This window comes from Hippopotamus amphibius, chromosome 2 (assembly GCF_030028045.1).
Source record: "Hippopotamus amphibius kiboko isolate mHipAmp2 chromosome 2, mHipAmp2.hap2, whole genome shotgun sequence".
In the NCBI taxonomy this organism is placed as follows: Eukaryota; Metazoa; Chordata; class Mammalia; order Artiodactyla; family Hippopotamidae; genus Hippopotamus; species Hippopotamus amphibius.
Window position 1 is genome coordinate 97,016,835 of NC_080187.1, and position 17,390 is coordinate 97,034,224.

At 37.9% G+C, this 17,390-nt stretch overlaps 1 protein-coding gene across 9 annotated transcripts in view; it reads right to left on the bottom strand.

Moving 5' to 3' along the window:
* The window catches only part of JAK2 (Janus kinase 2), a 135,794-nt gene that overhangs the window by 75,820 nt on the left and 42,584 nt on the right, over positions 1-17,390 (bottom strand). For all 9 annotated transcript variants that reach the window (XM_057721631.1, XM_057721633.1, XM_057721630.1 and 6 more), the window contains one exon: positions 13,872-14,122. In XM_057721631.1, the coding sequence (XP_057577614.1) occupies positions 13,872-14,097 (226 nt within the window). In that variant the 5' untranslated portion in view covers positions 14,098-14,122. The remainder of the gene's footprint in view (positions 1-13,871; positions 14,123-17,390) is intronic.

A 17,390-nucleotide genomic window follows, 5' to 3' on the forward strand; every position in this document is an offset into this window, starting at 1 on the left:
AAGTGAACAAGAAAGTTGGAAAACTAACACTTCCTGATTTCAAAACTTACCACAAAGCTACAGTGATCCAAACAGTGTGATACAGGCACTAGGACAGAAATATAGCCCAATGGAATAGAACTGAAAATCTGGACATAAACCCATCTGTCTATGGCCAAATGACATTTTGACAAGGGATCTGAGGCTACTGAGTGGGGAAATCAAAGCCTCTTCAACAAAGGGTGCTATGATCTACATGTAAACATCCATTTGTTACAGCTTCTTACATTTCACACAACTTTTATAAGGTTCATCCATGTTCTAACATGTATTTGATATTATTCAGCCATAAAAGAAGATGTACTAATACATGGTACATCATGGATGAACCTTATAAGCACTATACAAAATGGAAGAAGTCAGTAATAAACATATGTTCACATGTGAAAGAATGACAATGAATCCCTACCTCACACCATCTTCAAAAATCAACTCAAAATGAATCAAAGCAAAATAATAAAACTCCTAGAAGATAATGCAAGGGGAATTTCTTGTAACCTGGATTTGGTAAATGGATTCTCAGATATGACATAAAAATACAATCAACAACAAAAGTTGGTAAACTGTGCCTCATTAGAATTAAAAATATTTGCTGCAAAGGACACTATCCAGATCCAGATAACGAAAAGAAAAAAATACAACATGAGAGAAAATATATCCAAATCATATACTCGATAAGGGATCTGTATCTAGAAAATGAACTGTTAAAAACAATAACAAAAAAGCAAATGAGCTATTTCGTAAAAGTGGTCAAATGATTTAAATAAATATTTCTCCAAAGAAAATATGCAATGTCCAATAAGCAATGCAAAGATGTTCAATATCACTAGTAATCAGAGAAAAATACCAAAACTATGATAATATAGTACTTCATACCCACTAGAATGGATATAATTTTTTAAAGACATAATTACAGCTGTTATTAAGCATGTGCCAAAATCTGCACCCTAGCACACTACTGGTATAAGTGTTAAATGGTGCAGCCACCTTCAAAAACAGTCTACGAGTTCCTCAAAAAGTTAAACACAGAATTACCATTTGCCCCAGCAATCCTAAGTTTACACACAATAGAAATGAAGTCAAACATCCACAGAAAAACTTGTATACAAATGTTCACAGAAACACTATTCATAACAGCCAAAAGTTGGAAATGGCACAAATGTCCATCAACTGATCAGTGGTTAAACAAGATGCAGTATATCAACACAATGGAATATTATTCAGCCATGAAATAATTAAGTACTGATAAATGATACAACATGAATGAAACTTATAAACCATATATGAATTTAAGAAGCCAGTAACAAAAGGCCAAATATTATATGATCCAAATTTATTGAGACAGAAAGGCAAGTTTATTGAGACAGAAAGTAGATTAGTGGTTGCCTAAGACTGGGGAGGGATGGAGAGTTGGGAAGTGATACCCAGTAAGCACAGGGGTTTCTTGGGGGTGAAGAAAAAGTTCTAAAATTGATTGTGGTGATGGTTGGGCAACTCTGTGAGGATAGTACAAACTACTCAATTGTACATTTTTAAAGGGTGAAATATATGACTTGAAATGTATGATACTGAATTATATATCGATAAACCTTCTGCAAAAATGTATGAAATGTATGACTTGAAATGTATGATTCTGAATTATATATCAACACAGCTTTTACAAAAAATAAACATGAGATACTACTTGACATCCACTGGTATGATTCAGGATTAGATGGCTCCATGGGTATTGGCTTAGCTGAATGAAAGCCTGAACCATCTCTTGATTGGTGACAATTTTCAGTATTAAAGATTACAACCCTGACAACTCTACTTCCAAAAACACCAAAAGGAATTCTAAGATCAAGTTAAAGAATAAAAGTCATTTGGTCAGCTTCCTCACTTTAAAAGAGAGAGAAACATAGTAACTTGCTGTGTGTCAATCTCAGTCTATCAATAATGTTGCTATTGGCCAGAAGTACCTAAAGACCCAACCAGGACTGGGGCATGGGGTGAGCTCCCCCAGACATTTTCCCTTACAGAGTCAATGCTGTGGCTGGACTAGCCCTTGTGAATCTTATTATGATTACAAGATGCACTTCAGCAACAACCATCAGGGAACTTTGGAAAAAAACCCAGATTTATTTGTCACAAGTCCTGGCCACACAGCAAGGTCATGCGTAGAGAGCTAGTGAATGAGAACCTGGGGTTCTGTCTTTATTGGGGTTGAGAGTGAGGTACCTAGGATTTCACAGGTTTCTTTTTATTGATGAATTTAAAACATAAAGCAGGAATTAAAGAACAAGAGGAGAAAAGCAAGAGGGCAAATGGTCAGTTATCTAAGTCAACCAGACCTCTCCAAAAAAATGGAACTTCATGGGTGGGGCAGCCTGACTCCATATCTAGTCCTATAGTTGGCAATGTGTTTATTTGACACGAATGTCTTTCAAGTGGTTACCTAGACAATCAAAAGCTTAATATCAGACACAATGCAATCAAAAAAGCTAGCTGTCAGATAAGTTCAGGAACAATCCTTCAGGACCCTGACCTTCGGCCTCACTGTGGTTTCCAAGAAACAGTGACCACTGGAATTTCTGGCTATAGTATTAACCATGAGGGTGGTGAGCAGAAAGCTCTTCTCTGCTGGTAGACATCCATGCAAGAAATTTCCTAGAAGATGAACTCTCTTCCAAACTAATCTTCCCGGGAAAGTCTCAAGATGGTGGAGTAGAAGGACATTAACTCACCCCTTCTTACAAAAACACCAAAATCACAACTAACTGCTGAATAACCACTGACAAAAAAAGGCTGAAACCTAACAAAATAGATACCCTATATCCAAAGACAAAGAAGAAGCCACAACAAGATGGTGGGAGGGGCACAATCCCGATAAAATCAAATCCCATACCTGCCAGATGGGTGACCAACAGACTAGAAAATAATTATATCACAGGAGTAAAAGTCCTGGGCCCCACGTCAGGCTCCCCAAGCTGGGGGTCAGGCAATGGGAGAAGGAGCCTCCAGAGAATCTGGCTTTGAAGGCCGGTGGGATTTGACCATAGGGCTAGGGGAAAGAGAAACTCTACTCTTAAAGAGCTCACACAAGGTCCTTGTGCATACCAGAACCCAGGAAAAAAAGCAGTGACCTCATAAGAAACTGGGTCAGACCTACCTGCTGGTACTGGAGCATCTCCTGCAGAGGCAGGGGGTGGTTCTGGCTCACTGAAGGGACAAAGACACTGGCAGTGGTACTTCTGGGGAGTACTCATTGGTACAAGCCCTCCTGGAGGCTGCGATTTTCTCCCCAAGACCTAGTTCCACCTAACAGCTTGAAGGCTCCAGTGCTGGGATACCTCAGGCCAAACAACCAACAGGGCAGGAACAAAGCCCCACCCATCAACAGAAAGGCTGCTGAAAGTCTTACTGAGCATGGCCCTGCCACCAGAGGGACAACACCCAGCTCCACCCACCAGTGGGCAGGAACCAGTGCCTCCCACAGGCCTCTTAGACACCTCCATCCACTGGAGGGAAGACAGGGGAAGTAGGATGAACTACAAGCCTGCAGTCTGTGGAAGAGAAATTGCAATCACAGAAAGTCAGACAAAATGAGATGGCACAGAGGAATATGTCCCAGATGAAGGAACAAGATAAAACTCCAGAAGAACATGGACATAGGCAATCTACCAGAAAAAGAATTCAGAGTAATGATAGTGAAGATGAACCAAGATCTTGGAAAAAGAATGGAAGCACAGATTGAGAAGATAAAAGATGTTTAACAAAGACCTAGAAGAACTAAAGAACAAACATAGATCAACAATAAAATAACTGAAATGAAAAATACACCAGAAGGAATCAATAGCAGAATAACTAAGGCAGAAGAATGGATAAGTGAGCTGGAAGACAGAATGGTGGAAAACACTGCCACAGAACAGAATAAAGTAAAAAGAATGAAAAGAAATGAGGACAGCTTAAGAGGCCTTTGGGACAACATTAAATGCCACCAACATTCGCATTACAGGGGTCCCAGAAGGAGAAGAGAGAGGGGAAGGACCTGAGAAAATACTTGAAGAGATAACAGCTGTAAACTTCCCTAACATGGGAGAGTAAATAGTCACCCAAGTCTAGGAATTGCAGAGTCCCAGGCATGATAAACCCAAGGAGGAACATACTGAGACACACAGTAATCAAACTGACAAAAACTAAAGACAGAAAAAATACTAAAAGCAACAAGGGAAAAGCAACAAATAACAGACAAGAGAACTCCCATGTTATCAAGCTTATTTCTCAGCAGCAATTCTGCAGGCCAGAAGGGGGGCACAATATATATTTAAAGTGATAAAAGGGAAGAAACTACAACCAAGAATACTCTGTCCAGCAAGGCTCTGATTCAGATTTGACAGAGAAATCAAAAGTTTCACAGACAAGCAAAAGCTAAGACAATTCAACACCACCAGAACAACTCTGCAACAAAAGCTAAAGGAACTTCTCAAAGTGGAAAAGGAAAGGCCACAACTAGAAACAAGAAAATTATGAATGGAAAAGCTCACCAGTCAAACATACAGTAAAAGCAGGAAATCATCCATGCAGAAATATGAAATCAAAACGAGCAATTATGAGAAAAGGAGAGTACAAATGCAGGATACTAGAAATGCATTTGAAATTAGAAGATCCTCAGCTTAAAACAATCTTGTTTATATATAGACCACCATATCAAAACCTCATGGTAACCACAAACTGAAAATCTACAATAGATACACGCCAAAACAAACAAACAAAAAATCCAAACAGAACACTAAAGTTAGTCATCAAATCTCAAGAGAACAAAAGAACAAGGGAAGAAAAAAGATATACAAAAACAAATCCAAAACAATTAACAAAATGGCAATAAGAATACATGAGGATGAGTCAAAAATTATCCACACAGTGGTTATATCAAAATTTCTATAAATTCTACAGCAAGTGTGGGTAATTTTTGATTCACCCTCATACATATTGATAATTATTTTAAATGTAAGTGAATTAAATGTTCCAGACAAAAGACACAGACTGGATGAATGTACACAAAAAACAGACTCATATATATGCTGTCTACAAGAGACAGTTCATATCTAGGGACACACACAGACTGAAAGTGAGGGGACGCAAAAAGATATTCCATACAAATGGAAATCAAAAGAAAGCTGGAGTAGCAATACTCATATCAGAAAAAATAGACTTTAAAATAAAGACTGGGGGCTTCCCTGGTGGCGCAGTGGTTAAGAATCCACCCACCAATGCAGGGGAAATGGGTTCAACCCCTGGTCCGGGAAGATCCCACATGCCACGGAACAACTATGCCCATGTGCCACAACTATTGAGCCTGCGCTCTAGAGCCCACAAGCCACAACTACTGAGCCCACGCACTACAATTACTGAAGCCCGTGCACCTGGAGCCCATGCTCCGCAACAAGAGAAGCCATCACAATAAGAAGCCCATGCACCACAGAGCAGCCCCCACTCTCCACAACTACAGAAAGCCCATGCAGAGCAATGAAATGCAGCCAATAAATAAAAATAAATTAAAAAAATAAAGACTGTTACAAGAGACAAGGAAGGACACTACATAATGATCAAGCAATCAATCCAAAAAGAAGATATAACAATTGTAAATATATATGTACCTAACACAGGAGCACCTCAATAAATAAGGCAAATACTAACAGCCATAAAGGGAGAAATCCACTGTAACACAATAATAGTGGGGGACTTTAACACCCTAATTACATCAATGGACAGATCATCCAGACAGAAAATCAATAAGGAGACACAGGCCATAAATGACACATTAGACCAGATTATTTAACTTTTATAGAGCATTTCATCCAAAAGTTGCAGAATACACATTCTTCTCAAGTGCACATGGAACATTCTCCAGGACTGATCAAATGCTGTGCCACAAAGCAAGCCTTGGTAAATGTGAAAACACTGAAATCATATCAAGAATCTTTTCCAACCACAATGCTATGAGAAATTAAATACAAGAAAAAAAACTGTAAAAAACACAAATATGTGGAGGCTAAACTATATGCAACCAATAGATCACTGAAGAAATCAAAGAGGAAATCAAAAAATACCTAGAGACAAATAAACATGAAAGCACAACAATCTGAAACCTATGGGACACAGCAAAAACAGTTCTAAGAGGGAAGTTTATAGCAATATATATACAATCTTACCTCAGGAAACAGAAATCTCAAATAAATGACCTAGACTTACGCCTAAAGCAACTAGAGAAAGAAGAACAAACAAGACCCAAAGTTAGTAGAATGAAAGAAATAATAAAGATCAGAGCAGAAATAAATGAAATAGGAACAAAGAAAAAATAAAAGATCAATGAAACTAAAAGCAGATTCTTTGAAAAGATAAAATTGATAAACCTTTAGCCAGACTCATCAAGAAAAAGACAGGGAGGGCTCAAATCAATAAAATTAGAAATGAAAAAGGAGAAGTTACAATGGACATCATGGAAAAACAAAGGATCATAAGAGACTACTGCAGGCTATATGCCAATAAAATGGACAACCTGCAAGAAATGGACAAATTCTTAGAAAGGTACAATCTCCCAAAACTGAACCAGGAAGAAACAGAAAATATGAGCAGATGGATCAGAAGTACTGAAAATTGAAGCTGTGATTTAAAAACTCACAACTAATAAAGTCCAGGAGCAGATGGCTTCACAAGTATATTGTATCAAACATCTAGAGAAGAGTTAATACCTCTTCTTCTGAAACTGTTGCAAAAAACTGCAGAGTAAGGAACGCTCGGAAACTCATTCTATGAGGGCACCATCACAAAGAAACCAAAACCAGACAAAGATACCACAAAACAAGAAAATTACAGGCCAATATCACTGATGAACACAGACACAAAAATCCTCAACAAAATACTAGCAATTCAAATCCAACAATACATTAAAAAGATCATACATCATGATCAAGTGGGATTTATCCCAGGAATTTATCCTGGGATAAATTTATTTATGCCAAGGATTTTTTAATATCTGCAAATCAATCAGTGTGAATCACCATATCAACAAATTGAGGAATAAAAACCATATAATCATCTCAACAGATGCAGAAAAAGCTTTTGACAAAATTCAATACCCATTCATGATTAAAAAAAAAAAACTCTCCAGAAAGTGGACATAGAGGGAACCTACCTCAACATAATAAAGGCTATATATGACAAACTTACAGCTAACATCACACTCAATGGTGAAAATCTGAAAGCATTTTCTGTAAGATCAGGAACAAGACAAGGATGTCCACTCTCGCCACTTTTATTCAACATAGTTTTGGAAGTCCTAGTCACAGCAATCAGAGAGCAAAAAGAAATAAAAGGAATTCAAATTCGAAAAGAAGTAAAACTGTCACTCTTTGCAGATGACATGATACTACATATAGAAAATCCTAAAGATGTTACCAGAAAATGACAAATTCAATAAAGTTGCAGGATACAAATTAATACACAGAAATCTGTTGCATTTCTATACACTAACAACAAAAGAGCAGAAAGAGAAATTCATAAACAATCCCATTTACCATCATGTCAAAAGGATAAAATACCTAGGAATAAACCCACCTAAGGAAACAAAAGACCTGTAATCTGAAAACTATTAAGATGCTGATGAACAAAACTGAAGATGATACAAACAGATGGAAAGATATACCATTTTCTTCGATAAGAACAACCAATATTGCCAAAATGACTATACTACCCAAGGCAAATCTACAGATTCAATGCAATCCCTATCAAATTACCAATGGCATTTTTCTCAGAATTAGAACAAAAAAACATTAAAATTTGTATGGAGACACAAAAGACCCCAAATAGCCAAAGCTATCTTGAGAAGAAAAATGGGGCTGGAGAAATCAGGCTCCCTGACTTCAGAGTATAGTACAAAGCTACAGTCATCAAAACAGTCTGGTACTGGCACAAAAACAGAAAGGTAGATCAATGGAATGGGATAGAAAGCCTAGAAACAAACAACAACAAAGGAGGCAAGATTATACGATGGAGAAAAGACAGTCTCTTTAATAAATGGTGATGTGAAAACTGGATAGTTACGTGTAAAGAAAATGAAATTAGAATAATTTTTAACACCATATACAAAAATAAACTCAAAATGAATTAAAGACCTAAATGTAAGACTGGATAGTATAAAACTCTTACAGGAAAACATAGGCAGAACACTCTTGACATAAATCACAGTAACATCCTTTTTGATCTGGCTCCTAGAGTAATGGAATAAAAAACAAAAATAAACAAATGGGACCTAATTAAAATCAAAAGCTTCTTCACAGCAAAGGAAACCATAAACAAAAAGACAACCATAGAATAGGAGAAAATATTTACAAACCATGTGACCAACAAGCAATTAGTCTCCAAAATTTACAAACACCTCATGCGTATCAAAACAGCAAACAACGCAATCAAAAAATGGGCAGGGCTTTCCGGGTGGTGCAGTGGTTAAGAATCCACCTGCCAATGCAGGGGACATGGGTTCGAGTTCTGGTCCAGGAAGATCCCTCATGCCATGCAGCAACTAAGCCCGTGCACCACAACTACTGAGTCTGCACTCTAGAACCCCTGTGCCACAACTACTGAGCCCACAAGCCGCAACTACTGAAGCCCGTGCTCCACAACAAGAGAAGCCACTGCAATAAGAAGCCTGTGCACTGCAAGGAAGAGTAGCCTCTGCTCTCTCCATAACTACAGAAAGCCCATGCACAGCAATGAAGACCCAATGCAGCCAATAAATAAAATTATAAAAAAATTTTTTAAAAAAAGGGCAGAAAACCTAAATAGACATTTCCTCAAAGAAGACATATAGATGGCCAAGAGGTACATGAAAAGATGCTCAACATCACTAATTATTAGAGAAATACAAATCAAAACTATAATGAGATATCAGCTCACAGTAGTCACAATGGCCATCATCAAAAAATCTACAAACAATAAATGCTGGAGAGGGTGTGGAGAAAAGGGAACCCTCACACTGTTGCTGGGAATATAAACTGGTACAGCCGCTATGGAGAACAGTACAGAGGTTCCTCAAAAAAACTAAAAACAGAGATACCATATGAGCCAACAATCCCACTCCTGGGCATATATCTGGAGAAAAACATGGTTTGAAAGGATACATGCACCTGAATGTTCACTGCAGCACTGTTTACAATAGCCAAGACATGGAAGCAACCTAAATGTCCATATAACAGAGGAATGGATAAAGAAGATGTGATACATATATACAATGAAGTATTACTCAGCCATTAAAAAGAATGAAATAATGCCATTTGTAGCAACATGGATGGAGCTGGAGATTATCATACTAAGACAGAGAAAGCCAAGTATCATATGATATTGATTATATGCGGAATTTAAGAAAAAATTAACCAAATGAACTTATTTACAAAACAGAAACAGATTCACAGACGTAGAGAACAAACTTATGGTTACCAGTAGAGAAGGGCAGGGCTCTTCCTTCAAGAGGATAGATTGAGATCCTTCCTTCAAGGATAGATTGAGAGTTTGGGATTGACATGTATACACTGCTATATTTAAAATAGATAACCAACAAGGACCAACTATATAGCACAGGGAACTCTGCTCAATACTCTGTAATAACCTAAATGGGAAAAGAATTTGAAAAAGAACATATACATGTATATGTATAACTGAATCACTTTGCTGTAGACCTGAAAGTAACACAACATTGTTAATCAACTATACTCCAATACATAATAAAAATTTTTTAAAAAATCTAATTGTCAGATGCTTACACTATAATACCTACACACCCTAGTGCTGTTGTAAGAATTGAGTAACACATAAAGCACTTAACAGAGTGTCAATTAATTTTAGCTAGCTGCAAGAGGTGAATGGGGTACAGCTGTAACATTACCTCCATATTCTACTCTTTGGGGATTGAGAAAAGAATAAAAGTCATTTAAAAAAATACATTTCCCCTAAACATTTTTTACAATTAGAGGTTACTATAGATCAAGATTCCTCATCAAATACAAATATCTCAATATTAAAACTATTTGTCATTTATAACTTATTGCAAATTATTTTAACATCAAAGCCATACTTAAAATGGTCATTAACATAAGTTTTGATTGCAGCTAGATACAATAAAGGGCATTTGGGGATGGGAATGGAAAGGAATACGAAGATACTAGATACGTGAGTAGTTTAGTCAAGGAAGAGTAACTGGCAAATGGCTCGGAGAGTGGTGGGAGGATTCCAAAAGATAACTCTGCACAGCTATTTTGTCTAAACCTTGCCGTGTCTATTCTAGGGGAAATTATCTCATATCATATTTCTGAAATATACCTTGTCAAAGCTGTAGATATGATATCAGGATAACTGTCTTTTCAGTTCACAGATTTCTGAATCAAGCAGAGTTAACATCTGGATATGACTGAGAGAACACAGGAAGAGCCTGGATTTTAAGCCTGATTCAATGACATCTTTCACTATCCTCACTGGGGAAGGAGAAAATTTATTTTGAATAATGAAGAAATTATTTGTGGCCAAGAGGGAAAAGTGTAGTAGACTACATTATTGCTCACAAATATTCACTCTTCTCCTCCCAGTTCCTGAGAGGACCACCCCATCTGACCAACACTGGCTTGGCCATATTCCTTGGTTTGGCCAATGGAATCTGAGCAGAAGTGATAGTGTGTTAGTTCCAAGCACTGGCAGTAGGAGGTATTTTGTTTCCAGCAGTCCTCATGTTTTTTTGCCTTTTACCAGAAGAACATCATGTCTCATATAGGGGGTACTCCTTCAGCCTTGAATCCAAACTAAGAACATACATGGAACCAACACCTACCAGCTACCTCAGTTTACCATATGGGATAAGAGTCATAGCCATCTACATGTGGTGTTACAACTTATCATGTGATTTCAGATAACTTTCCTTCTACAACTTCACACTAACAAGATGCAACCTTTCCAACGCCCACTTCCACAAGCAAGCTTCAAGACTTTTTTAAGGTAAAGTGCCAAACATATTGCAGTATTTATAGATATATTTTTACCATTTAACATGTGCTGTTTTTATTAAGTTTTTTCTTTAATGTCACGAAGTTTAGACTGTTATGCCCCTAATCATATTTTTCCTATAAGCCCTGTGGTTTTTATTGTACAATCCTGCAGAGCACAGTGCATTTTAGGAACAACATATTTCACATTATAACATAACTGACTGCATCTTGAAAAAAGAGACATGAATATACATAATCCAAAGACACAAGTTCTATAACTAAGCCACATAGGGGTAGAAAAACAACTGAGATAAGGTGATACTTAACCTTATGACCTGCTCACCCCACCACCAAATACAGTCACATTGGGAGAAGAGGTTTCAACATTTGAATTTGAGGGAAAGGGAGACAAACATTCAATCTACAGCATTCTGTTCCTTGCCCCTGAAAATACCATCCTTTTCACATTCAAAATATATTCATTCCATCCCAACAGCCCCAAAAGTCTTAACTCATTCCAGCATCAACTCAAAGTCTGAGTTCAAAGTCGCAACTAAATATCATTTAAATCAGATTTGCATGAAACTCAAGGTACAGTTCATCCTGAGGTTCTTTAGCTGTAAACCTGTGAAGTCAAACAAGTTATGTGCTTCCAAAATACAATGATGGTACAGGCATAGGACAGTTATTTCCATTCCAAAAGGGAGAAACAGGAAAGAAGAAAGGAGTGACAGGTCTCAAGCAAGTCTAAAACCCAACAGAGCAATTCCATTGTACCTTAAGGTGCATGAACAACCCTCTAACTTGATACTCTCCCTCCAGGCCCACTGAAGCAGAGGTCCTACCTCCAGGACACATTTGGGCAGCATTCCTGACCCATCAGCTTTGCTGGGCAGAGGGTGAGCACCTAAGGCTCCTGGCAGCCCTGCCCCCGTGGATTTGGGTGGCTCCTGTTCTTTGAAATCTAGGTGGAGTCGGACATGCCCCCTGGACCTGTGGTCCCCTGGGCCTGTGAATTCTCCACTAGTGGAGATGGCTTATTCCACCAAAGTTTGTTACCTGTACCCCACTGAGGGGCAGCTGCTGCACCAGGGCTGCGAGAACCACACCTGAGGCAGCCAAGGAGCTCAGCACCAGCAGCGCACCAGCAGAGCCCTCAAGGTGAGGCAGCACCAGGCAGCAAGCTCAAGGCCTCCAAACCCTGGCAGCTCCTCCTTTGAAATCACTCTGCCTCCAGGTGTGCCCAGACTGTAGCCCTCATTTCTGAATTGTCTTCAGAGTCATTCTTCCACTGTTTTAGGCAACGGCATCTGGTTCCTGTTGAAGTGGCTTACCCACATTAATCTTAACAAATGGCTGCTTGGCCACACTCTTAGTGTTCTCTTCTGAACAGGCTTTCTCATCTTTTGGATAGCTGGGGAATTTTCCAAATTTTTAAGGTCTGTTTCCTTTTTGCTTAACATTTATATTGTTGACTTAAATAGACTGCCAGATATTTTTCCAGAAAAGATGGATTTATTTGGGATCAGCAGACAATTGCAATTTGGGGTCTGCAATCATGGCGAGCCACGTGGAAGTTCCCCCAAGGCAAATGAAGGAGAATGCTTTTCTAGCGGGGAGGGCTATTGTAAACAAGGAGCCCAAGGTTTTTCATTGTCTGAGTCCTTGCCAGGAAAGAAGAGGAGTTTTTCTTTTTCCTCTTGGGCTCTGCTATCCTTGCAGGGCATGAGAATTCCCCCTTCTGGTCTCCTGATTCTATTTTATTGAGGTTTCTGTTTATTAATTTTTTACAACTATAAGCAGTTAGGAGGACTCAAGCCACACCTTCAACCCTTTGCTTAGATATTACTTCAAGTAAATATCCAATTTCATTGCCCACAAGTTCTACATTCTACAAAGCACTAAAACAAACATAACTCAGGCAAATTCTTTGACACTTTACAACAAGGATCACTTTTCTTTCAGTTTCCAATAACATGGTCCTCATTTCTGTCTGAGATCTTATCAGAATGGTCTTTATGGCACACAATTCTACCCATATTCTGCGCAGGATTACATAGGTGTTCTCTAAGAAGATTGAGGTTTTCTCTACAACTCTCCTCCTTTCTCTGAGTCCTCACCAGAATCTCCCTTTAAAAAGTCTGTTCACAACAATGTAGGCTTTTTCAAGCATGCACCTCAAAGCTCTTCCATTACCCACTACCCAGTTCAAAAGCCACTTCAACATTTTTAGGAATTTATTATAGCACCCCTCCATTTCTCAGTACCAATTTTTGTTTTAGTTCATTCAGGATGCTATAACAAAAATATCACAGATGAGCTGGCTTATAAAAAACAGAAATGTATTTCTCACATTTCTGGAGGTTGGGAAATACAAAATCAAGGTGCCAGCATATGTGGTGTCTAATGAGGACCCAATTCCTGGTTCATAGATGGTTCATCTTCTTATTCATCTTCTTGCTATGCCCACACATGGCAGAAGGGGCAAAAGAACTCTCAGTGGTCTCTTTAATAAAGGTACTAAAGGGATCCATCCTTATGACTGATTCATCTCTCAAAAGCCCCACTTCCAAATTCATCAAATTGGAGGAAAAGGTTTCAACGTGATTTGTGGGGAACATGAACATCCAGTCTATAACACTAGCTCAACATAGAATTTACCTTAAATTTGACTTTAGTGATATTCTCATTTTAAATGCATATGAAAACACTTGTCTGTCACAGAAACATAAAAACTACATTATATACATATGCTGTGTTAGAGTAGCATAATTAAAGCAAGGACATATTAATAAGAAGAAAAACACTTTTTATACTTACCACAAGCTTTAGAAGCAGCAACACAAATCTCTTCTGCAACATACTCCCCATTTGGAAACTTCAGATAATCCCCCTCAGCTTTCCCAAGGGAATGATAAAGATAGACCTGTAGGACGGGATCTATCTGCTTCACAGAATTAGCATTTCCAGGAATATCACCATTCTGATGTACAGGAGATGTAGATGTTCCTTCCATTTCTGTCACTGTAAGGCAAGCCATTCCCATGCAGAGCCTTTTTCAGAACATTTGCCTGTAAGAGAGACCAAAGTTACAAATGACAGTGATATTGATAAGTTATCCTTCATATACGAGCGTAAGTTAAAAATTATCCGCACTCTGGCTGTAGAATTTACAGAAATTTTAATATAACCAGAGTGCAGATAATTTTTGACTCACCCTCGTATAAAGAAGTCTTCACTGACAGTAGTGATGCTGTCAAATCCATTAACTGAATAAATATCATGTACAGGAATTTGTCGGAGATACTGAGGGTTTTGTTCCAGACCAGTAAAATAAAGCAAGTCACACAAATTTATTGGTTTCCCAGTATATATAAAAGTTATATTTACACTATACTGTAGTCTATTAAGTGTGCAATAGCATTATGTCTAAAAAAATTGTACATACCTTAATAAAAAAATATTTACTGCTAACCATCATCTGAGCCTTCACTAATTTGTAATCTTTTCACAATAGTAATATCGAAGATCACTGCTCATAGATCACCATAACAAATATAATAATAATGAAGAAGTTTGAAATACTGCAAGAATTATCAAAATGTGACACAGAGATATGAAGTGAGCAAATGTTTGGGGATTATGGCACTGACAGACTTGCTTTATGAAGGGTTGCCACAAACCTCCAATTGTAAAAAAACTAGTATCTGCAAAGCACAACGAAATGAGGTATGCCTATACTACTATATACAAAGCACGAGTGAGAGATACCAAAATTATAAACTTCCTGTGGACAATGACAATAAAACTGAAGCTTATACCCTAACTGAGGAACCACAATATAAATATATAACACTAGCAAAACAAAATCAGTTACAGACAACAGAAGAAGAGATTCCACAAGTGACATGATTTCTCAACAAATACATTACTCTGACAATTGCTTATTGATATCTGGAAGGGAAAAATAACATTTCAAGCTGGGATTAACTGATGAGCTTTATTGGATGAGGTCATATTTAAAACTGATCTTGAACCATGGATTTGATTTAGATGGATGGAGGAGGAAGAACATTCTAGGAGAGTGGAACTGTTCTGAAAAGTAGAAAGATACAAGATATGTTCAGTAATTTATTGGTCTGAGTGAAGTATTTGAGAAGTTATACCATTTAGGAAAGGATTAAAAATACAGATGGATACTTATAACAAAACTGCAGCTACATACCCAGTATGCATTTCCCCCTTCTTCCCTGAAACAAAAGCCTGATTGGGGTGGTATACCAATGTACCCGCTCCACAAAAAAAAACTCTACTTCCCCACAGATGGATAGCCATGTAAGCCAGTGTAAGCAAATGAAACTTAACAGTTTTTGCACAGCAAAAGAAACCATAAGACAAAAAGACAACCCTCAGAATGGGAGAAAATATTTGCAAACGAAGCAACTGACAAAGGATTAATCTCCAAAATGTACAAGCAGCTCATGCAGCTCAATATCAAAAAAAAAAAAAAAACAAAAACCCATCCAAAAATTGGCAGAAGACTTAAATAGACATTTCTGCAAAGAAGACATAAAGATGGCCAACAAACACATGAAAAGATGCTCAATATCACTAATCATTAGAGAAATGCAAATCAAAACCACAATGAGGTATCACCTCACACTGGTCAGAATGGCCATCATCAAAAAATATGGGAACAATAAATGCTGGAGAGGCTGTGGAGAAAAGGGAACCCTCCTGCATTGTTGGTGGGAATTAAACTGATACAGCCACTATGGAGAACAGTATGGAGGTTCCTTAAAAAGCTAAAAATAGAACTACGATATGACCCAGCAATCCCACTACTGGGCACATACCCTGAGAAAACCATAATTCAGAAAGATACATGCACTGCTATGTTCACTGCAGCACTATTTACAATAGCCAGGACATGGAAGCAACCTAAATGTCCATCAACAGATGAATGGATAAAAAAGATGTGGCACATATATACAATGGAATATTACTCAGACATAAAAAGGAACGAAACTGAGTTATCTGTAGTGAGGTGGATAGACCTAGAGTCTGTCATACAGAGTGAAGTAAATCAGAAGGTGAAAAATAAATACTGTATGCTAACACATATATACAGAATCTTAAAAAAAAGGTACTGATGAACTCAGTGGCAGGGGAATAATAAAGACGCAGAGGTAAAGAACAGACTTGAGGACACAGGGAGGGGGGAAGGAGAAGCTGGGACAAAGTAAGAGGGTAGCATAGACATATATACACTACCAAATGTAAAACAGATGGCTAGTGCAAAGAAACTGCGTAACACAGGGATATCAGCTTGGTGCTTTGTGATGACCTAGAGAGGTAGGATAGGGAGGGTGGGAGGGAAGCTCAAGAGGGAGGGGATACAGGGATATATGTATAAATACAGCTGATCCACTTTGTTGTACAGCAGTGGAAATTAGCACAACAGTGTAAAGCAATTATACTCCAAAAAAGATCTGGAAAAAAAAAAAGAGATTAAAGTGAAAGTTGTTGGGTGGTACTTTTAAGACCACTCCTTAAAAAAGGCTGACTTAGCTGGCATGCCTCCTTTTGCTTTTTCCCCTTCACCTTCTTTCTATCTGAATCTAAGCAAGAATATAGGGTAGGGCAATCATGTTAAACCATGAAGCAACCATGAAAGAAAGGCCAAGAGAATAAAAGACTTGGCAACTTTAAGCAGCTGAATCAATACCAGGAATCCCCTACCAACCACCAGACATCTTGTTACGTATAAGTAAGTGCAATCCTAACTAATATACTACAAGATATAGGAAGGTCCAAATGTCAGATCAAAGAATTTAAACTTTATCCCACAGTCAATGACGATTAAAAAGGTAAAGTGATGAATAGTTAGAAAGCTACTGCAATAGCCTAGGCAGTACTAAGGTCTTGAACTGAAACAGCAACAGCTGGATGGTGAGAGATAATATAAGAGGAAGACCTGATGCACTATTAGGACTAACTGAATACAGAAGCCAGAAGTAAAAGATAGCATGAGGATTTCAAAGTTGGAAAATCTGTAATACCATTATTAGAAATAAGGAAACGAGAAGGACTTTGTCCCTTGACTTTGGAAGGAGAGGAAAATAAGGACTACTGTTTTACAAACTTTCATTTAGGAATGAAAGCAGCGCAATTAGACAAATATCTAGCTGGCAACTAAAACATGCGACTGATATTTGGAAGACCTGAAAATCTGACAGCCTTCCCCACAGCTGTAATTTAAGTCATGAGCTTCGTGAAAGGAAAGGACAGGAATAATAGCAAACACATTTGCACAGCATTTACTATATGCCAAGCACA